This window comes from Candoia aspera, chromosome 4 (assembly GCF_035149785.1).
Source record: "Candoia aspera isolate rCanAsp1 chromosome 4, rCanAsp1.hap2, whole genome shotgun sequence".
Classification (NCBI taxonomy): Eukaryota; Metazoa; Chordata; class Lepidosauria; order Squamata; family Boidae; genus Candoia; species Candoia aspera.
The window spans coordinates 21,282,271-21,306,219 of NC_086156.1; the positions used below are offsets into that span (position 1 = coordinate 21,282,271).

Consider the following 23,949-nt stretch of genomic DNA (forward strand, 5'->3'; position numbering starts at 1 on the left):
CTCTGAAAACAACCTGAAACAAACAGTCTTAAGGCATCTTTATAGATTCCTTTGAACATTAACAGATCACATACTAAGGCTGTACAGAGCATACGGTCATAGGCACAGTAGCCACTTAAACATCCATCTCTTCCCAAAAGTCTCACTGAGGCTACTTTACTTCTTTGGCAATCCCAACAGAAGTGATATCTGCATATATATGGACATGGAGACAAACTGGAAAAGCCTTCAAAGATGTCACACTGAGCCTTCCAGGCAACAAGATGGAAAAGGAGGGATCTACCTACCTACCTACCTACCTACCTATCATATTTTTATTACCGCCCATCTCCCCCGCTTGGGAGTTATTTGCTCATGCCACTGAGCTTTGCCCTTTTGGATGCTGTGCACAGCCTATTGCATGTGTCAAAGATAAGCAACAATGAGAAGCAAATAACTTCTGTGAATTTGAAGGCTATAGCAGGCTTTATCTATCGTGCATCCCACACTTGGGCAGGGCCATTTTTTCCCCATAATTATTTTAATTTTATATATTTTTAAGTTTTAGTTGAACTTTTTTTAAATTTCATTTTCCGCATCGTTAAAGCAATGGTGTTCCCCGTAGTAACATATGGCTGCGAGAGCTGGACCATAAGGAAGGCTGAGAGAAGGAAGATCGATGCTTTGGAACTGTGGTGTTGGAGGAAAATTCTGAGAGTGCCTTGGACTGCAAGAAGATCAAACCAGTCCATCCTCCAGGAAATAAAGCCAGACTGCTCACTTGAGGGAACGGTATTAAAGGCAAAACTGAAATACTTTGGCCACATAATGAGAAGACAGGACACCCTGGAGAAGATGCTGATGCTAGGGAGAGTGGAGGGCAAAAGGAAGAGGGGCCGACCAAGGGCAAGGTGGATGGATGATATTCTAGAGGTGACGGACTCGTCCCTGGGGGAGCTGGGGATGTTGACGACCGACAGGAAACTCTGGCTGGTCCATGAAGTCACGAAGAGTCAGAAGCGACTAAACGAATAAACGACAACAACATCACCGCCCATCTCCCTCCCAAAGAGGCAAGGGCTTGAGGAGGAGACCTGGAGCTGGAAGTATCACTGCCCTTTAATGACCAATAGGCCAAAAGTCTGTTCCGTCTCTTCATCTTTGCCACCACAAGCAGAAGAGAAATACATAAGCTTTTGAAACTAACTAGTCAGCCTGCAGGTAGGATGGTTTTACAGCATGCAGGGCAGAAATAATATGAAAAAGGCTTGGTATGAAGAATCCTGGAGGAAGAGGGTTGATATTCTCCAAAAAAATAATCTGTATGGCATATTTTTTCATTCATCAGTAGAGGGAAGAATAACACTGATTTTTTTTCCCCAGTGTTAAAGCACCCTCTATTGATGAGGAGAAAGCACATCAGACTTTTCTTATCTTTTAAGACAGAAAACCTCTGATATATCACCATAAAGGATAGGTCTGAGGGCCTATTATTTTATATCTTAAGGTATGCATTTTGCCTCTTAAAATGCTATAGAAGATTTCAGATGGGGTGCTGGTAAGCTGCACATTTTGCCTCCTTTGCCTAAGACAAGCTAAACACTTGTGCTAAAGAGAAGTACTGTATAGTGTGTACAGATGCAGTACCGTTGGGAAGGAGGGAGTTAAAACTGAAACTTGATAAATTCTCCTAGTGAAATTCTTATCCCATTGGCAAAACAAAAAAAGAGAAGAAAAATCTCTAAGATACTTTTGAGAGCAACTTTGCAATTCCAACCTCTTAGCTTAATTAGCGCGTTTTGATGTTTAGATCTAATTCTGAACTCACTTGGTTTCAAATTACTTTTTCCCCAATAAGGGCTCTTTGTAAGCTCTTCACAATTCTAATTCTTGTTCTAGATCACATTCATTTATTTATCCATCCATCCATCCATCCATCCATCAAATTTATATGGCCGCCCATCTCACAAAAAAGTGACTCTTTTGCATATATATTCCATTTCATTGCAGGAATTCAACATCAAGGACATTAATTATACCTTTGTGGGGAAATAGAAATGAAAAAACCCGAACAAGTTGGACTTACATTGCGTATATGAGGTGACCCTTTAGCCCAGTTTGTAAAATAGACCCCACTTCCATCAGTCCAGAGGAAACGGCTTTCCCAATTCTTATCATTCAATCCAATCCAAGGATCGGCAGCAGCACTTTTTAAATGCACAGTGAGAAAAGCTGTGGAGAAATACAGATATGTTTTACAGTAAAATATTTGGCAGGCCCTTCGCTCATTATATTTTGTCCATCTTTTTTTAAAGGTTATTTTGATTAAACCAGTTTTTAAAAAGTGCCTTGCTGTACCAGACCAAACACTGCTCATATATCATATTTAAGACAGCCATCATTTCTTTTTTCCCATCTTAAGAACATTCCAGGTACAATTTGGAAGGATGTCAGGAGAAAAGGTAGATACAATTTTGTCCTTTCTGAGATTCAGAATCATCTCATTTTTCCAAGGCCTTTGGTGCTTTAAACTGCCACCATAAATTGGGTTATCCAGATTGTAGACTCCATCTTGTGTTCTTGATGCTTTAGTAGCCAAGAACCGTGTCCTCTCCACTTGGCTGCCACTATTTTGGGGTAAGAGTTGTTCAGAGGCTGGTCCATGGCGTGGCTAATATATATCTCTTCCCTGCATGCTAGTGATGTAGGGAAGGGAGCTCATCCCATAAAAAAAGTCATCTGACCTCCCTTCTCCTTGCCTTCTTTCTCCTCTTTGCTGTGGCAAAATCCCCTTTGCTTAAGCAAGAAAAAGCAGTTGCTTTTCAGAACAAGAAGGATTGGTATAAAAGTATTTAAATTATAGGCTGAAAACAAGATAAGGCTAATGATTTTTAAGGGGAACTTTGGGGCTGCAAAGGTGATATGGTCCTACTATAACCGGCAGAATACAGTCTATGTAACAGTCTATGTAGACAGCTTTCTCAGAGTTGACACATTTGTTACGGTACCAGGCTTTTGTGTACTGCAGTCCACTTAATCAGATGCATGGAACATTACCTCTTGTTGAAAAAATGTATGTACATCTATGTGTTGGTAGGGCAGGGGAAAGGTAATAAAAGAGGTCAGATAGAGACAAAATATTAATGGTTTGGCATTTTGCTGTACTGTAGCTATCTTTGAAAAAAAATGAATATACATTGTAATATACATATATATCAAATTGGTTTGATTAGCTTAGGTGTATAGGATAAGTGCCTCTTTTCCTCCTATAAGCTGACAAGTCACTGGATATCTCTAGAAGATGCAAGTGCTGTCACTATCAGATGCCCAACTGTTTAGCAAAGTTGGTTATTTTAGTTATGTTGTTGTTATGGTTGCCCACTCCAGCAGACTTGTCCTTGACCAAGGGGGGCCAAATAGACAAACTGCCATAGCCACTAGTCTTGTCAGGAGTGAGCTGAAGTCTGTTCTGCCCCACCCAGGCTCAAACAGCCTCCAGACAATGGGTCAGTACATCAGTAGCTTTGCCTGTGCAGCCCAGGGTTGAATATAAAGCTGGATATCATCAGCACACAGTACTGACGATACTGTGCCCTGAACCAGTGAATGACCTCACCTCACCACATAGCCCATATGTTCTGTGTAAGTTCCAGTTATCTACAGGATTTTTTGTTCTTCTTCAATATGACTGTTAAATTAAATAAATAAAATGAAAAGATATGTGCTGCTTCCAAAAAGGAACGTTTTACCAAACTCTGTTTGAAAACAATCAAGCTAGGCTCTTGTAACTGCTCTTAAGTAACACTTAACCCATACATTATTGCCAATGCACACTTTTTATACTATTGTAAAATTACTTTGGGATCTTACTGCCTTTTTATTTTCAGCATAGCAACCTTTGCATCGGGAATTGGCTAATAACTGCCCAGAGTACCTCCTTTTGCGGGGAGATGGGCGGTGATAAAATTTGATAAATAAATAAATAAAATAAAAATAAAAATAAGGGACATGGAGTCACCAATACCCTATGGATTGCTGCAGCATTTTCATATCCTCCAGCTCCCCCCAAGTGGCCAAAGCCTATCATATAAACTGGAGGTTAGGAAAGAAGATAGGACATAATAACTCCTATAAAAGTAACTTGAGAATAGATACTGGATTTAAAAGAAACATTAAGCCTATATATCAATATGGTTTAAAGAAGTGATTGTACCTTGAACAGCTTTGTTTGGTATAGAAGCCAGGTTTCCTTGTAATTTTTGGCAGTGATCCCGTGCAGCGCTCCAGTTTTTCCTCTCCTCTCCTTTGGATATTTGGAAGCACTAGAGGAATAAGAAGCCCTCCAAAACTCCATCAATCAAGAAAGGATTAATTAAATAAAAGATAATGGAAACAACAATAGATAATCATCAATCATGAAATGAAATCACAAATCTTTAGCAGAACTTATGAAGTAATTCAGTACTAATAAAATCAAATTCCCCACTTTCTTCTGGGAAAAAATGTAATCAGAGCAGTAATAAAAGATAACATTTTCTGAGTTAATTATATGCTGATTCACTGTCTGCTTTTTCCTACATAACTGACTTCAACATATTTTTCTATTAATGATAGTTATAGAGCCAGGTTTGTCATTGCCCTCCTATTTCTGGTGACACCCAGGAGAGGGACTGATGACAAAAGAAAGCGCAGCAATCTTTGAAAGTCTTGGTGGCATTTGAGATACATTTCAAGGGAGAAAGACCCTTCAGATGACATTGCTTATAGATGTTTTCCCCAAAACTGTAAGTTAATAAATATTAATAAAAGTAGGAGGGAAAAACAGTGCAAAAACATATTTAAAATTCCATTTAGATTTTATCGCAGCAGATGCAAGAATGGCAGTTACCTGAAATGCTAAATCTATTTCTAAAAAACATGGCTCTTTTTGTATTGATAGCATTTATATTTTTCATTTTTACTCTTACAGCTATTTCTATTTTGTAGCACTGCACTATTACTCTATTCAAATATTGTACCATATACAAGAGATGTGATTTAGACGGGATGTAGCATCATGAAAATATCTCTCCCTGAACGGCCTGTGTTCACTGGGAGATCTAAAAAGACCACTGACTACCTGTGGCAATCTCCATGTGTTCAGCATACATATTACCCACAGGATATTTGAACAAAGATGGTATAGCAATATATTTACAATTACTACATCAGTTACCTTGTCATTAAACCAAAGCCAGCCTTCACTGCACCCTTTCTGAGGTGCAGGTAATGTGGGGGCTGCAGTTGTACGAACAGAACTGTTGTGTCTTTTGCAGATGAAGCCATTCTCAACACCACAGTTTATATCATTCCATACACCTGAACAAAGAAGTTATATTGTCAACTAGGAAGATTAAATTATTCTTAAAATAAATACCAGCAGATCAGATGTATGTTGCAGTTGAAATGATGAGGATGAGGACAATAATGATCAAGTACAACATACTGAAATCCTACAGTATTTCTGAAGCAGTACAGGTAGTCTTCACTTGTAGTCTTCACTTATTGACCACTCATTCAGTGACCATTCAAAGTTATGACAGCACTGAAAAAGGAGACTTAGGACTGGTCTTTGAAGCTGCAGCCATCGCAGTGTCCCTGCAGTCACATGATTGTGATTCGGGCAGTTAGCAACCAGCGCACATTTATGAGGGTTGCAGCATCCCACAGTCACGTGATTGCTGTTTGTGACCTTCACAGCCAGCTTCCGACAAGCAAAGTCAGTGGGAAAGCCAGCAGGAAATCACAAGTCATGGTCACGTGACATGGAGCTTAATGACTGCAGATGATTCACTTAATGAGCACAGCTGGAATTGCTGCCATAAGTAGGGTGCAGTCACGTGTCTTTCACTTTACAACCACATCGTTTAGCAACAGAATCACTGGCTCCAATTGCGGTTGGTAAGTGAGGACTAGTGTATTCTTATTTTTGTAGTCTGTATGTCAATAATTCCAAAATATGGTTTTAAAGAGGAGATTGGCAGGTGACTGTCCAACTATTTTGGAATGCAATTGCCTTAATCCCTGACCATTAGCTAGACTATTTTGGGTTTATGAGAATTGCAAATTGCTTTTCCCTGGGAATGATGATACAATAACTAAGTTAAGTAGGATTGGATCTGTGGATGCAACCTTTAAGTTCTTGATTGGTAATTAATAGGCTATAACACTATTAAATATTTTTAAAGTCACTAATTTATTAAAATACAACCTAAATTCAGTCTTCAGTTTGTCAGTGTAACATTTCTCAAGAGGTTCTTCCAGGCTTTCACTATTATTCACATAATATTAACATATTAATTAGAGTTATAAAATATAAATTTTACAATACTTTAATGATGGAATCTATAATAATGTGTGCTAATTAGCCCAAATTAAATGATGCCATGTCTTATCTTGAACATATACATACAGAGATCTGTTAAAAAACCTGAAGTTTATTCTACTTGCCTGAATCATAATACATAACTACACAGTTTTCATCATCATTTGCAAAGTTGGGTTCACCAGAGCTCCAGGCTTCATATGTCACTGGAGTTCCATCCATCCATCTGAAGAAAAATATTTGACAGTCATCTACAATGCATGTATTTATTAAACTGAAGTTTTTTGCAAGGCTTCTTTTTAGCCAAAGAGATAGCAACTTGAGAAAAAAATGTAGCTATTGAAGTGTCATGTGTAAAATGTTTGGAACTTTAAATATCCTGAGTTAATACACATATATCACTCAGTTATCCTGAGTGATATATGTGTATTTTGATCCTACCAGGTGTGCCCTGAAGCTGTTTCTGACTATTCTGGAAATATTCTAAGTTTTGGAAAAGTCCTGTTTTAAACTGAAACTTCAAAATCCAAACAAAGCCATTTCAGAATCAGAGCAATTCCAAAATGGTTTCCACGGTGATAAAACACCCTTCGTGTGGTCTGAATAGGTGCTCTGAATTCAAAACAACTGTTTGAAGCTCAAGAAGAGGTGTTCTGAGCTAGGACACTTTGAATTTGAAATGTTTTGTGCATTTCCATTATTCAACCTCTATGATATTTCAAGACAAAATAACCCCACCAAGTGGACAATACTGACAATGTAAAACAAAGGTAACTGAAAGAATGTAACCAAACTGGTATGACATGCTTACAAATATTGAGAAATTACAAAAGCATATTGGATTGTCAATTATCTAGATTTTTTTAAAATATAAATTATGGGGCTCTAATACCTAGGATTTCCTAGTAGTATGGCTACACTATATGGGATATCACTGGAATTTTCTTTAGGGGAATATTTATTTTTGGCTTCCCATTTCAGTGAATGGACTTATGAACAAGCCAATTATGAAGATATTTAAATAGATTTTTGAGAAAGCTCTTTTGCATTGAATGTGTTAAAGGTAAAGGTAAAGGTTTCCCTTGATGTAAAGTCCAGTCGTGTCCGACTCTAGGGGGTGGTGCTCATCTCCGTTTCTAAGCCGTTAGAGCCGGCGTTGTCCGTAGACCCGTCTGTGGTCATGTGGCCGGCATGACGACACGGAACGCCGTTACCTTCCCGCCGAAGCGGTACCTATTGATCTACTCACATTTGCATGTTTTCGAACTGCTAGGTGAGCAGGAGCTGGGACTAGCAACGGGAGCTCACCCCGTCGCACAGATTCGAACCGCCGACCTTCCGATCGGCAAGCTCAGCAGCGCAGCGGTTTAACCCGCAGCGCCACCGCGTCCGCTATTGAATGTGTTAGGAGCTAATAATTAGTTTATATGCAATCAACTATAATTTATCATAAAGAAATATAATAGGTTAAGTGCTATATGTAGCACCAGCTGACAAGCTCTTGTTCTGTAATTTACAACATGGATAGCAAGCTATTGCAGAAAGCCAAAAAAGTTTTATTTAGGCTGCTAGTAACATAATCTCTATCATACATTTTTCCTTGCATAGCCTAATAATATTCAAAAGTTTGAAGTATCACATGGCAAAGTCCATTATTGGATTGAGTTAAATGTTTGTGGAAATGTAGTAACTCCAAAAACTTGTTGTTTATTCGTTCAGTCGCTTCCGACTCTTTGTGACTTCATGGACCAGCCCACGCCAGAGCTTCCTGTAATTTTTATATTGTTTTTGTCATTTTCTTGAAGTTATATTGTGTGCCACCCAAAGTTGTAATGGAGTTGGGGGGGCTATACATTCACAAATCATCACAAATACCTAAAAGGCTCCCTTTGTCTTTCAGACCTAGTTGAGCAGTACAAACATCTGGAATGGTATTGCTATGGTATTTTGTGGTTACTCACAGGCAGACATTCTCTGTGATGACATATTTATTCTGAAAGACCTCTCATTCAGAAAACATCTAAATGAGAGGTTTTCTTCAAGTCAAGATTGACTTGCGACTTAATGGACACATCCAGATAATATTCTTGACAACAGTATGAAAGTAGCTTGCTTTTGGTTTCCTTTGGGATGAAGCCTACACCTTGGTACTCCCTGGTAGTTTCCTATCCAAATGTTTAAAAGGCCCAGTTCTGCTTAGCTTCCCAAACCAAAGTTGATCAGGTGCCACTTGCACCTTTTAGGTACCTCTTGAGGATCTTTATCTTCACTGAGGCCTTCCCTGTATGAATATTGGATGGATTCTGTTTGGTTAGTTTACCTCCCATCTACATACCTTTTTGATAAATATATTTTGTAAAATATTGTTTTAATTTATTATTTTATTAGTGTATTTTAATTTTTTATTATAATTTTTATTGCATTCTACACAGTAGGTTTTGATGCTCAAATACAAGCATCTCGGGGAAAATTTATTTTTATTGCCATGGTAATTTTTAAAAAGATGAATTCTCATCAATATTCTGATAATCTATGCAATTATTTTTACAACATTAGGTGCAATATACATTACTCTAATGTTTATAGCTGGATATTGTGAGAAATATGGCATGCAAAAGGTGTAATTTATTTTTGGTAACTACTTGGTAAAATGTTACTATAATATATTGACGTAAAGTCCAGTCGTGTCCGACTCTAGGGGGCGGTGCTCATCTCCGTTTCAAAGCCTTGGAGCCAGCGTTGTCCATAGGACACTTCCGGGTCATGTGGCCAGCATGACTCACGGAACGCCGTTACCTTCCCGCCGAAGCGGTACCAATTAATCTACTCACATTTGCATGTTTTCGAACTGCTTGGTGTGCAGAAGCTGGGACGAGCAACGGGAGCTCACCCCGCCGCGCGGTTTCGAACCGCCGACCTTCCGATCGACAGCTCAGCGGTTTAACCCGCAGCGCCACCGCGTCCCTACTATAATATATAGTATAGCTATATATAATACAAAAATTCAATCTAAAGTAAGAAATATGCAGACTCATATATAAACCATTGCCGTACTTATAACTGAATCATTATTTGTTGTTGTTTATTCATTCAGTCGCTTCCGACTCTTCATGACTTCATGGACCAGCCCACGCCAGAGCTTCCTGTCAGTCAACACCCCCAGCTCCCCTAGGGACGAGTCTGTCACCTCTAGAATATCATCTATCCATCTTGCCCTTGGTCGGCCCCTCTTCCTTTTGCCTTCCACTTTCCCTAGCATCAGCATCTTCTCCAGGATAACCCCAAAAACTAATGCTAGTTTTTTTTTTCCTAATGGCTGGAATTTATTGCCAGATCTGTAATGGTATGTTGAGAGCTTGAGAGATATTTTTTATTTATTTATTATTCAAATTTTATTACCGCCCATCTCCCCCAAAAGAGAGATATTCACAGCCTGCCTACCTGCACATTCCTTGGTGAACCTCCTCCTTGCTGGTTCACAGATAGGCTATTAGTAAAAAAAACTGAAAAAGTGTTTATCTTAAGAAGCTGAGAAATAACTTGTGTTCCAAAGTGAAAGTGTTGCAAAGAAAGTTGAGATTTTTTAAAATCTTATTGCTTTCCCTTTCAATACATTTTGTTAAAGAAAACCCTGGCAAAATCTTGCTTTCACGAAAAGTTGGCTGTCAAGAGCTTAACAAAATCTTTCTTATTTATATTTATTCCATTTTATTATAAAAAATAATTTAAATACAAAATTATGCTGCATACTGCAGAATTTGTTAATCAGTTTTATGTAATTTATTCACTTACCTAAACTTTTTGTCAAGACCCAAGATTAAACCAATATAAGAATCATCATGAAGTCCATAAGTAACAGCCTAAAACATAAAAGAAAAAATAGGAAATAAAAATAGTTATTTACTTCCATATATAAAGTAATAAGATAGTCTACCAATGAATCTAATTCAATTATTCTATAGAGTTGCAGACCAAACTATGCAATATTGGAAACAGTTTATAATGTTGGATAGAATCTTTCATAGCATGCTTGTGTTTTTTCAAAACACAATTACTATGTGTAATTAAAAATATTCTTTGCAAATCATGTTGAATAGAAGCAACTAAACATAAAATAAATGACATTTTGAAATATGCTCTGCGTTTTAACAATGTCATACTCTTCTCTTTGAAAATTAATTCGAGTAAAAAGGTAGCTTCTAACTTACATAAATAATTGGTTTCCAACTAACTTGGCTGCACCAAAGTTCCACTGTGGTTAATTTAATGGCCATCAACATATTATGCATTTTATCCAAAATGGATGTATATCACCACAAAAGCTAGAAAGAAATTCTTCTGTCTCTGAAAATTTGTGGTGTGTATATAATACACACACATATACATATGTGTATGTATGTGTGTATTATATACATACACATATACACCCTTTGAAACAAGTTATTTTGGATATGTAATTATTGCATATATTTCTTACATATTTCCACAAGAACACTTTTTCATGTTTACTCTCAATGGTGGTAAGATCACCACCATGTTGTTTGCAGAACTTCCGGGCTTTTTCTGCAGGCAGTGTTGTATTACTGAAATAGTACTCATTGCTTTCAAATGCAATCCAGCCGTCTTCAACTGTTTTATAACTATAGTCTGCAAAAGAAGAAGAAATAGAAGAAACAACTTATATGTCTATGCAGTCCCTCTGGATCCATTCCACAAAACCATGAAGCAAACAGAACCACTTGAAGATCCTGTGCTGTACTTTGGGGCAAAGTTTTTCCTTCCAGTCTTCTGAACATGAATGTGCACACCAAAAGACACATCCATTGTAATAGCTGGCAAACGGACCTCAACTGGTTGCTTCTAATAGCTGGAAGAGGCTTCTATGCAAATGTTCCAGAATGCACAGAGGTCTGTTCTGGGTATTAGAAATGCTTTGTTGAGGATGCAAGACAAAGCAATGTAAAGCAAAGCAACGAGGAAGCCACTTTACTTTGCTTTCAGAAATGGGTGGAGGGAGAAATGGGTTGTTGCCTCATGGAACTGCTTAGATCACTTGATTCAATCAAATCACTGTCAGATATAACCACTTCATCAAAACTTTGTATATTTGGGAATGTTTTCTAAAATGTTCCAATGATTGCTTATGGATATTCAAAATAATTCAGTGCCCTACTTTTTAGTAACTCTTCTTTTGTTATAGCCATAGTTCTATGTATGGTTGGGAAGCCCCTAGTGAATTATTGCCTATGAAGAGAAAGTCAATCACTTTCTTTCATTTAAGGCAAAACACAATGTCTGTTCTTCTACAATGGCCAAAGCCAGAGTCTGGCTTTCTACAGTGCTCTGAGGAACTGGTTTGCTTATAAACTAAACCAGCACGCATCACATTTTAGGAGTGCTTCTTTATGTCATACAGCCAGATTTGGCTCAAAACAGCCTCATTCAAATCAGACTAAATTCAATGCACAGTCATAGTTTCTAGTAAAGATCACATATATTATAATATTATTGACATTAAATTGCCCAACATACCAAAGTTGTTGGTTGGTTCTGGATTTACACGTGAACCTGCAAAACCAAATATTTTAATTACAAGGAATTCAAGCATAACCTTATCATATTACATTACTCCATATTGCAAAAGGCAATCCACGAAAAGAGAAATGTTGTACTAGCTTAATGTATTTCCACATTTACAAGCAAATAAAACCATAGGAAACTGGATCCCAGTTTCCCCCAAGATCCAGGTGGCCCCACTCTGGTGTTGCTTAGAAGAGCCATGAAGACCTGGCTCTTCACCCAGGCCTTTGGCAAAAGAGAGTGAGTGTCAGATCCCCCGATCAAAGGTTTTACAAAACCCCTTATCAGAGAATCTACCATCATTTCCTTCTCCAAGGAATGGACTCCGTGTCGCCAGATGGGAGGGGGTGTGAAGTTAGAGTGTGAAGTGGTTCATTATGGCTATGGCAGACATCAAGGACACGGGGTTGAGATATGCCAGGAATACCATCTGGATGGGAGGGGGAGTGACATGGTTTCATGGGAAAGGGGACTAACTAAGAGAATGTAGTTTTTAAGTTAGGTTTGAGCCGGAACTCTTTATTCGCAGCTTGCCCTCTGTACCGTTCATTACACTTCGTTAAAACAGTTAAAGGAATCCCAGCCTCCTGACTGTGATTGTGTGAATGCTCGAATGATCAGGTGCTGACAGTGAGATCCCTTGTTTCATCACAGTTGCCATCTTTTATCTTTATCGTTTGTTGATTTTATTGTAATTTCTTTGAATGTTGTGAGCTGCCCAGAGTCATTGAGAGTCAGACAGCATACAAGTTTAATAAATTATTATTATTATTATTATTATTATTATAAAAGAAAAGTGTTGGCATCCATAATGCCTTCAGTGTACTAAATTCTTGAGAGTCATACAGATATTTATATTTGACAGTGACTGTGTTACTTAAGTAGTCATATATAGGAATTTAAAATCTGCAATGTTAAAAATAAAAGAAAATTGTATTTAAGACTCCCAAATTCCTCTCCCAAAAGAAAGGAAGACCATCATGTGAATGCTAAAAAAATAGATTTACAAGTTGTGCAATAAATAAAGTCTCTGTTGTCTGTACAAATAAACTAGTTGAGAATGAAAAGCATATTACCTCTTGTAATTTGACAAATCCAGTTAAGTAACCTATCACATCTTGCTGAGTTCCAGAATCCAATATTTCCCCATATGTTTTTGCATTTTTCCATAGCTCCATGCACTGAAGACCAATCAAACAATGGTTCATAGTTTACCTTCAGTAAAAAATAAAATGTACTTACATATTTACTTTCAAAAAGCCATGAGTTTTAACATTTGGAAAAAGAAACAAATGTACCATAATTACCTTTTAATTATTTGTATCTGCATGTTTGATGGGCTGTTAGCAAAATTTTGCCAATGTGGTTCTGAGTACTGAAATGTGAGGGAGTGGGAGCTGGAATGTACTTTTCATATTAGCCTGATCCGCTGATCCAATATTTTTATATACAGCTTTGCATATTTTAACACAAAAGATGTCATAACCCTAAAAGAGGAGTTAGCAATACTTGTAACTTTTACAAGTTAGCTTTACCCTGGTCTTGTTCCAGAAGTCCTGGGATAGGATGCTTGTGGAACATTGCTGATTGTGCTTTGAATTATCGGAAATACGTTTGTCCGGATACATGGGATTTTTAAAAATTGTTTTCTATTTTTAGTATAAGTTGCTCAGACTCATTCTGGAGTCAGGCAGCCTCTAAATCTCATAAAAAGATAGGATAGGATAGATAGGATAGGACAGGACAGGACAGGACAGGACAGGACAGGACAGGATCCATCAGGAGAGGAGGGGACAAAATGAATGGTGTTATATTTTCAGGTACTGGACACGAATGACTTAAAACTTTTGAACAAGAAAATATTTTTATAACAAAAACTATTTACAGTTTAAATGTGATTACTGAACTTAGTTGTGAATTACTATATACTGTGTTTTTTTATGTATGTACCTACGTGTAGTAACATATGCAAACTTCTTAACACAATTTCTAGAGGTTTAAATGGTTAACTAAAGGTTTAAATTAACCATGCTTTGTTACAGTGCTGGCCTTGGCTTGTCTCTTTCCTCTGTCTTGTTCTGAAATAAGAAGCTTTGTTTATTTCATGTTCTCTTAAACTGCTCTTAAAATGCTACAGCTTGCAACACAGTGACAGAGTTTATTAAGCTGAGGCTTGACTTTTTCAAGCCCTTTCTGACTTCCCACTCTTTTTCTTCTGTCTGTCTGTCTGTCTGTCTGTCTGTACTTACATGTCATTCCAGTCATAACCAACTGAGTGGCTTACATACCCAGTTCCATAAAATAAGGTTAAAAATGTACATAAAAATCAAAGTAACAGAGAATTCACAATTCTATGCCAGGGACAATAAACAAATTCAATTCAACAGAACACTACTTTCTGAGAGGGAATACTTCATAACACTTCATCAGACCTGCAGAAAAGCCAGGTTGTAATCACCTTTCTAAAACCAGTAAGGCTCAGGCCATATGGATCTCAGGGGAAATGCTATTCCAAATAATTTTATTAATAATTATAAATAAGAAGAATAAAAGTCAATACAAACAAAAAAAATACAAACAAAAAAGGGGGAGGGGATGGAGTGTAGAAAAGGAAAAAAGGGAAGAGAGGAAAAAGAGAGAAAGAAAAAAAAGAAGCAATTTCTCCCTTCATCCCAGCAAGTAAAAACAATTTTAGTGCCTTATCACCATCTCTGAATAAAACATAATCTCTCTTCTCCCCATAACTTATCTCTTAAATGAAAACAAAAAACAAATCCAAATGCTTTGTCTTTCATTCTTTGTCAGCAAAAGGACAACCAGATATAACTATTTTCTTCTTTTACCCCTGGTCAAACAAGCCAACCTTATAAATCTTCCCTGAATTTTTAAAATTATTCTTTAAACCCTTCAAGAAAAGTCCCAGAGGTAATTTGCTGGTCATCTGTGTATCCAGGCAAAAATCCTTCAGACCTTTAAGATGTTTGTATGTCCATTAGGTAAAGTTTATCCTTTTGTTTGTCACTTCTAAAAAAAGTCTTTCCAAACCTTAGCAAAGCTCTTTTATATATCCAGAAGAAAAAAATTATCCACATCAGTTTCCTGGTTTGATGTCTGTTCATCTCCTTTAGGGAATAAATCATCCATCAGATCCATTTGTATTACATTTAAATCCCCCTTCAAATTAATTTCATAAACATCCATTAGAACTTGTTCTTGTTTTACTACTTCATTAGAGCATATTCTGTCCAGTTTCACAAGCAATTGATCCATTCTATCCAATAATTTAGCTGAGAGGTATTCAAAAGTTTGCACTAAGGATTTCTGCTCCATTTTCTTCATCCTCTGGCTCCCTGTAAAGTCCAACCTTCAAGGTCTCCTTATCATAAAAATGCCAAAGCAATTGCCATTTTCCCATGAGAAGATACCTTCCATTAATTCAAAACATAATTCTAAATCCCTCTGGCCCCTTCATCCATAATTAACTTACCAAAATCCATATACTAAGCACCCTTTTGCTGCATAGTCCAAAAAAATTATATATTTTCAAAACTTTTAAAATCAAATTTACACTATCATCTTTTAAGGAGGCAGAGACTCACCCGATGAATACAGTAAGACCTTGCCAGCATGAAGGGTCTTAATCTCTCTAATATACAAGAAATAAAAAAATTAATCCAAAAAAGTGATTAAGATATAAGGCTTGGTCGAGCTTAGTGTCCATAAGGCTGCTTTGTGAGTGTGAGCTTGATGTAATCCTGACTCCCAGTCACTCCATTCATAAGCCAACCGTAAAATGGCAGTTTCCATGGTCTATTCACAAGTAGCAGCTGTCCAGAGTCACATGGATGCTCTCAACGATCTCTCCTTTGTTCTGGAGAGATTACACCAGCCTGGATCCAGCATCCAGCCCCGGTCTCCCTCGCAAAAGCTGTCTTGCTAGTGAGCAAGCCAGCAAGACGTCAGCTCACCATGGGTCTCCCAGGATGTCCCCAGGGGGAATACTATTCCAAAAAAGGGGAGAAGCAGTTGAAAAGGCCTGTCTCCAAGGTTATTGAAGGCAACATTCCCTGAATGAAGGGATCCAAAGGGACCCTGTTCTACCTGATCTTAGCAGACAGGCATAAAGAACCAGAAGAAAGGAGTCCCAAAGATACCCACGGTTTCAGCCATGCAGGCCTTTAAAGGTGAATAACCAGCACCTTGGATTGCATGCAGGTAGTAACAGTGCAGCTCTCAGAGTACAGATGTTATATGAGTGAATCATGACATACCCATTACTACCCAAGCTGCTGCATTCTGGACCAACTTTAGCTTCTGTGTGGTCTTTAAGAGCAACCCCATGTACAGCACATTTCAGCAGTCCAAATGAGAGATCAAGATACGTGTGATTGTGAATGATGTCTCCCATTCTTGGAAAGGCTGTAAATGGCACACTAGGTGGAGCTGTGCAAAAGTCCCTTCTTGTTATAATTGCCACTTGTTCGTCAAGCAAGAGTCATGAGCCAAGAAGAATACCTGGATGACAAACTAGTTCAGAACAGGAGAGTGTGATCCCATCTAGAACTAGAAATGGAATTTCTTAACCAAAAGCTGCTCCATCTTGCTGGGATTAAGCTTAAACTTGTTTATCCCCATCCAGACCCTAACATCCTCCAGACATCAGGAATAGGGCCTCAACTGCATCACCTGTTCAACCAGGGATTGAGATGTAAAGTTGTGTATCACTCACTGATGATACTTAACCCTGTGTTAAATGGATCACATCCCCCACCAGTTTCTTGTAGATGCTAAATAAAAGTGGGGAGGGCATCAGGCCCTGAGACAACCTATTATACAGGGCCTAGAGTTGGATCTTTCTCCAGAGCAACTGGAACCACCCCTTCAGAAAGAAGAATCATGGCAATAGAGTGTTCCTCATTCCCAGTCCTCAGAGTTGGTCCAGAAGGATAGCATGGTTGATGGTAATTGAAAGCCACTGAGAAGTCAGGTAATATCAACAAGGCTGCAATCCCTATTGCAAAATCATCCATAAGTATGAGTAATGTGATCTCGGTTCCACTCCCAAACCTAAAGCCAGACTGGAAAAGGTCCAGGTAATTCATTTCTTCCAGAGCTCTTTGCACTGTAGCAAAGAGCTAAATAAGGAAAATTGGAGATAGGTTAATAATTGTCTGATATTTCTGGGTCAGTCTATACTTCTGCAAGGGTATAACACACCACTACCTACTTCAAGGCATGTGGCACTGGTCCATCCCCCAAGAATGCATTCATCGCTATTCTAGCCCATGTTCTTGTCACCTCTCTGTCACTTCCCTTTTGTCCTGCATACTGATGCAGTTTCTTCTGCTAGCAGGGAGAAAGAATTGGATATGAGAGATTGGGTACTTAGAAATGTTGCTGCTATTCTTTAACTTGCTCAGTTCATTCCTTCCTCCCCAAGCTGGATCTATCTTCCTTGCATTGGTCCTATCTCTGGGTCACCACCACCATGATGAGCTTCCATCTACCTCTTTGATCTCTCTGGATCTCTTCTGCTCTTCAATTGCTTTGGAGTTTTTCAACCTTTTCTCCAGGGGCTCAGACAATATGATGATACTTCATCAGGCACCATGCCCTCTGTTTTTTTCTGCTCTTCAGATGCTCTGGAATACTATCTTCTTTATGTAGCAATAGCATCAGCAGTAACAAATGGCTCCAATGGTGATCAACAGCAGTAACAGCAGTATACACAAACATAACACATGAACTGCCATGATTTCCTGTATCCCACCTTATCATCCCCCACTTGTACCTTCATGACCATTAAGTGTACATGCCATATTGGACAACCAACTCAAGCTTTCAGGTGCTAGCTATTACCCAAACATGATACTTAGGGAAAGGACCACCCAACTGTTCTTAATTAGCTGGACATCCTCTCACTCCAGCAAAAATGGATAAAGGAAAAATTAGCAGGATGTGGAATGAAGGTTTTCAAGTAGTTTGTCTGCTTTTATAAGAGCAATGAAATCAAACTGTTTTCAACAATAGCCTGAGGTAACTCCAGAGAAACTGTCAAAATAATCTGAATCAGATCAAATATCAACATCATATTATATTAAGATTTTTACTACTTGGTTAACACTTGGCTTAACATTTAGAATTAATGTTATATGTCTGAGAAACTTCACTAAAAGAAATATTACTAATGCCTATACTCCATTAAATATTGTGAATACCAGCAATTTCAGTTACTAGTTATATAAGGCAAGCATGTTAATCATTTACTTACAGGAGACCCATCACTCCAAGTGAATCCTGTGCTAGTGTCCAAAGATCTAAAACCAATCCAGATTTCTTCTCTTCCTGATCTAAAATGTAACAATCAAGAAATATGTTAAAATGTGTTTTATGCATGTGTCTTGCTTAAATACAGCACTGCATTTTTCTCTCCCTGTTTTCTTTCTCACACACAAACATAAGCATGTCAGCAAATGAATAACCTCAGAAATATCCAGGCCCTTAAATATGGCATACTGCTTTAAGGCTGCAATATGATACCCACTCAAGTGAGAATAAGTTCTGATGACTACAGTGGAATTTATTTATTTATACTATAAGCCTTGTTACTTTATTGAGATGATGATGATGATGATGATGACTGAATCTACATTTCTGACCATTCATTATTATTTCTGTTGTAACCACTGAAAGAGTTTTGTTTGTTTTTTTTAATGATGATGATGATCATCATGATCTTTTTCTTCTGCATGCAGTTATTGACATAAAATTAAGCATTGGATCTCTAAATCTAACTAGAATGCCCTGAGAGAAAACTCAACTACATGCAAAGTACTTCAGAATGAATATATCTAGGATTATGAGGTTGATACTTATTTTATATTCCCTGAAGATGTATTCAATGCTCCGATAAACCTTTTGCCAGAAGTGTTTCTGCCTTGAGATTATGTTAAGAAATAAGCAGTTTATTAAACTCACAGTTGGTTTATTAAGATTTGCTCTTCTTCACTATGAACAGAAGTCAGGTCTCCTCCAATTGATTTACAAAAGTCATATGCATCATACCAAGATTTCTTTTCAGCTTTCTTCTGTATATAGGCCTAAATGCATATAAATGTATATCATCACAAATGAGCTTTAACTCTGTAGTTGTCTGCTTCCCCTCTTGGCTCATGTTTAATTATCTTTTTAATCAAGCCTCTAACTTTCATATTTGATTCTTTCACTTTTCATATTTTTCTAATCTATACAACAATTCTTGATGTTACAGAGAAATAGGAGAAGTTAAAGGGTGAGTTTTTTTGCTGCTGCCATAACTAGAGCTATTCAAATCATATGTACAAGAACATTTGCTGGCTTTTCTGAGAGAATATCTATAGATATTTCCCCCCACCCCTGGATTATGATTATGATTACTTTATCCTGCCTTTTTTATATATAACTCAAGGGGGAGAACATACCTAATATTCCTGTCTCCTATTTTCCCCACAACAACAACCCTGTGACATGGGTTGGGCTGAGAAAGAGTGACTGGCTCCTGGTTTCTAGCCCAACACCTTAATCGCCACACCAATTGGTTCATGTGTACTTCAAACATATCTTTAGATAAAATCTGATGCTTCTTTTAGTTGTTATGTGAAAACTGGCACTCATGAATCTCACAGTGGAAACTGTAATTTATACAATTCTCCATTTTGGATGAAAAATTGATAGGAGGTAATTGATAATAGGCTGTATTCAAATGTAGAGCAAGTTTAATGTAGTGGTTAAGGTGCTGGGCTAGAAATGGGGAGATTGCAAGTTCTAGAGCTGCCTTAGGCCAGCTGAGGGATTTGGGCCCGTTACTCTCTCCCAACCCAACCCACCTCACAAGGTTGTTGTGAGACTACAGGAGTCAGGAGCTTTAGGTATGTATGCCACCTTGAGCTGACCAAAAATAAAGGTGGGATAAAAATTAAAGTTATCATGACTGAACAAGCAAGAGAACAAATCTCCCCCTCTCCATCCCTGCAACCCCTACACCCAGTACCTGACACTTTCCTTAAGTTTTCCCCAGATGTTATTTATTTTTTAAAAAGTTGATTACTTTCAAATAGCACACTATCTGTTTTAGGCTCAGGCTAAGCCCCTAAATCAGGGGGCCCCAAACTCTTCAGCTCATTGACCCCTTCATGAAGTTTCAGATTGTTCATTGACCCCCCCAAACATTTATTATATGAAAATAATTTAATAAATATTACTTTAACTAATAGTACTACAAATGATGATGATGATGATGATGATGATGACGACAACAACAACAACTCAAGGCCACTCTCAATAGTGGCTGACCATCCAACTCAGGGTACCCTGTCACCACTAGCCACCTCATCTTCAGGACTAGGGACTTGTGTGAAGCTCTACAGAGACCCCAAAAAATTAATTGACCCCAATCAACTTTCCATCATTTATCAACCACCAATTGACCCCCAGACATTTACTGACCTCCTTTTGACTACCAGACATTTATTGACCCGTAGGAGAGACCCATCAACCCTTGGGAGTAGATATTGATTACTTTGGGGAACCCTGCCCTAAATCAATTCGTGATTTATAAAAGCCATATGTTTGAATAATCCCCCACCACCCACCCACCCAGTGGCCAACTGACTACCTAATCAGATTGTTTCCTCATGACTTCTCCTTTGGAATATACTTTCAAAGGAATCTAATCCCTTCCTTTACTACAATTCAATTAAAATTCAAGGCAATAATGTCAGTTCCTGTAGCTTACCTTTAAACTAGTCTAAAAAAGAGTTATGACAAATCCACACAAATACAGTTGTGAAAAGCTAAAAAAATATATGAAGCAGAACTGCTTCTTGGATGAAGCAAAGACGACTGCAGTGACTGCAAGAAAAATGCCAACTTCTAACCATTCTTCTAGGGCCATAACTTTATTAAACTAATTCAGTAATAGTCGTCATCTTGTTTGGATTGGTTAGACCAAGATTTTTTGGGGCACGGTGCCCCAGGGTGTCTCAAAACAATTAAAGGGGATTTCAAAGAGAGGGTCAAAGATATGCTGGCTGCAAAGGAACATGACCCAGTTTTTAGACTTCTATATGATGCCTGAGCATTTTTGGTTATTCCAAACATTATATTTCCCTTTCAGAGAAGGGTTAATCATGGCTGAAGGGCACCAAGCTCCCTCTGAAGGGGAAGGGAGAAGGGGCTGTGATGCCCCAAGAGCCCCTGCTGCAGTGTCTGCCTCTTGACCCGGCCTGTCTCGAAGGGCTGACCCTGTTTGAGCAAGTAAATGCTTTGACTCTGAAACCGCCTGACCCACTTTGAAGCAGACATTCCTCGTTGGACTTGCAGCCCATCCTCTGGGGCACGGCAATGAGGGCGTCGTTCTCGGGATTGGGGGAGGTGTCACCCCTGCGGCCAATTGCTTGCAGAGGAAGGCGGCCCTCTCCTCACAGGGCACAACATCCCACAGTCCAGCCGCATCTCCTGTTCTCATGGCAACGCAGCCAGGATTTGGGCCTGGCAGGATGGAAGACAAGAGCCAGTTAAATTTAATGCATCTCCATATACAGGCTAAACAGGGAAAAAGCTTTCATGCCAGGATATATTTGCTCCAACAGACTCCATACCAGGCATTTCTACGTTCCAGTGAGTGAACTGAACAGGGTCTCCATTGGTCCAGTTGAAAGTCCCCGGATACGCTACATCTGAGAGGCCGATCCAGAAATATTTTTCAGAACGGTGTCCAATCTGGCTAGTCAGGAAGGCCTGCTCAAATCTGTTATAAAAATAATTCAGATCAGGATGGTCTCTCATTTACTCAGTTTTCAGATTCTGCAGATGGTTTATCTTAGGTCCGATTTGCAGCCATTACCAGGCCAACTCACCTCACAGGGTTGTTGTGGGGAAAATAGGAGGCACGAGTATTAGGTACATTTGTCTCCTTGAGTATATATCTATATATAAACAGGTGGGATAAAATATAATAATAATAATAGTAGTAGTAGTAGTAGCAGCAGTAATCCTCTCAGACCTGGAAGTACAGCACCATCTTACAAACTCCTGATCAGGGCTAAGGAGTCTGCTCCTATAACATTTGCTAAGGCCAGCATGACTGGAGTTGAAATCTTTCTTTCAGCAAAGACTATGGGGCGGTGTTCTCCTGGAGGTTGAATTAGTTTAAGGATAAGGGCAGGCCTCCATCTTGCTGAGGCCTCTTAGCAAATGCTGCCTGAGGTGACTGGCCAATGAAAGGGGCTGCCCAATCCCTGCCATAAATACCAAAGCCACACGGTAGCTGTCTCAAGACCTAGACCGCAATTGTACCATATCGTTCTCTAGAGCTGTTTTTCTCAACCTTGGCAGCTTTAAGATGTGTGCACTTCAACTTCCAGAATTCCCCAGCTGGAGAATTCTGGGAGTTTGAAATCTACAAATCTTAGAGCTGCCAAGGTTGAGAAACACTGCTCTACAACAGTGATCCCCAAACTTTTTTGATTGTGCAACCCTTATCAATAGAAAAATTAAGCATGCACCCCAATATATCTATGTTTATTTATTTATTTTACTAGTATATTATGTACATTATAAAACATAATCCCTGAAGTATATTATGCTCTGTATATTCTTCATATTAAGTCTTAGTATAGCTTTTTAATTATTATTTTTGAGAAACTAAATATAAATAGACATCGTAATATTTTCTTCTTGCACAACAATGGATCACTTTTTGGATCCCACTATGATGTATGCATCCCAAATTGGAAAGCACTGCTCCAGAGGATTCTTCATAGCATAGTAATACACATATCTATCTGGAACACCTTAAAACAGGCTGCTTTAGAGCAGGTGTTGCAGAAAGTGCTACATAGTGCTACATACTCTGAAGCATATTTTGGAGATTGAATACCAAACACTGCAGAGCCAAATTAACATTAAAATACACCCTGGAAAACATGTATTTTGAGATGTTCATTAATCACAACAGCAGTCAGTAAGCCCATATAAAACTCAAGAAAATGAACCAAGCTGCAGATGATATGTCAAATTAACTCATGTAAAATTAGATTGCGTAATTAGACATAATTCAGAAAAGTGAATAATCTTACAAACAGTTTAGAATCCAGGAATGAAATATGTGAAAATGTTTTCTATGCTCAGATAAAATATTTTTCATCTGTCTCACTAGGTCTCACAGCACAGTTTATGTTAAAGGAAATTAATTTAAAAAGCAGATAGAGGCAAGAAATCTATTTAGTCTTTTCCTTGCTAAGTAAGGTGGGAAAAAAAGAGGAACCCTCTGCAAACAGTTGGTCTAATTATCTTCCAGGTGGTTGGTAAAGAAGATAAAGAGAGAGAGAGAAGAGAGAAGAGACATAAAGAGAGAGAGAGAGAGACAGATGATAGACAGATAAAATTATTTTGTTTTGTTCTTTCCACCATATTTTACCTATTCTCCACAGAGATCAGAAATCCTTGGTTTGTTTCACAAGATGTCTTTGCTTCTGAAAAGGTTCCAGGTATCTGTCCAATTAAGTAACAATAGAAACCATATCTTTTCCAGCCCTGTTGACACAGCATACACACACAGAGAACAGCATTAGCCTGGATTTATTTATTTTTCACATTTCTATCCTGCCACAATCCAAAGACTCTCAGATTCACTGTGCTTTGATTACAGTGCAATTTTAATTATTTTATGTTTATATTTTATGTTGTGTAATTGTACTCTAGGAATGTTTGCCTCTGCATAATGATAGTTTGTCTATTCTATAATACCTTTTTGGACCCAGAATCTAAAAGATGCTGTGAAATCAATAAATGTTGATAGATATAAACTCACAACATTCCACTTCTGTATTATTTTGAATCAGTTTAGATCTTGCTTCAGAAAACATCATTAACTACTACTGGAAATAACTAGGTACTTTGGGATGGTTTTTAATAATGAAAATTTGAGTCAGAAATGTTATAAATAAATGAAATATATACAGAATATTTTAGAATAAAAGCCCCAT

The 23,949-nt window shown here is 38.1% G+C and overlaps 1 protein-coding gene across 1 annotated transcript in view; it reads right to left on the bottom strand.

The window, feature by feature from the left end:
* Positions 1-23,949, bottom strand: part of LOC134496281 (macrophage mannose receptor 1-like) — a 49,118-nt gene that overhangs the window by 12,533 nt on the left and 12,636 nt on the right. Inside the window, exons 10-22 of the mRNA XM_063302019.1 lie at positions 23,382-23,497; positions 21,562-21,710; positions 21,252-21,451; positions 18,902-19,023; positions 18,195-18,273; positions 16,759-17,058; positions 11,876-11,954; positions 10,821-10,990; positions 10,136-10,203; positions 6,469-6,569; positions 5,195-5,337; positions 4,193-4,301; positions 2,066-2,211 (exon numbers count right to left, since the gene is read on the bottom strand). Of these exons, the coding sequence (XP_063158089.1) occupies positions 2,066-2,211; positions 4,193-4,301; positions 5,195-5,337; positions 6,469-6,569; positions 10,136-10,203; positions 10,821-10,990; positions 11,876-11,954; positions 16,759-17,058; positions 18,195-18,273; positions 18,902-19,023; positions 21,252-21,451; positions 21,562-21,710; positions 23,382-23,497 (1,782 nt within the window). The remainder of the gene's footprint in view (positions 1-2,065; positions 2,212-4,192; positions 4,302-5,194; positions 5,338-6,468; positions 6,570-10,135; positions 10,204-10,820; positions 10,991-11,875; positions 11,955-16,758; positions 17,059-18,194; positions 18,274-18,901; positions 19,024-21,251; positions 21,452-21,561; positions 21,711-23,381; positions 23,498-23,949) is intronic.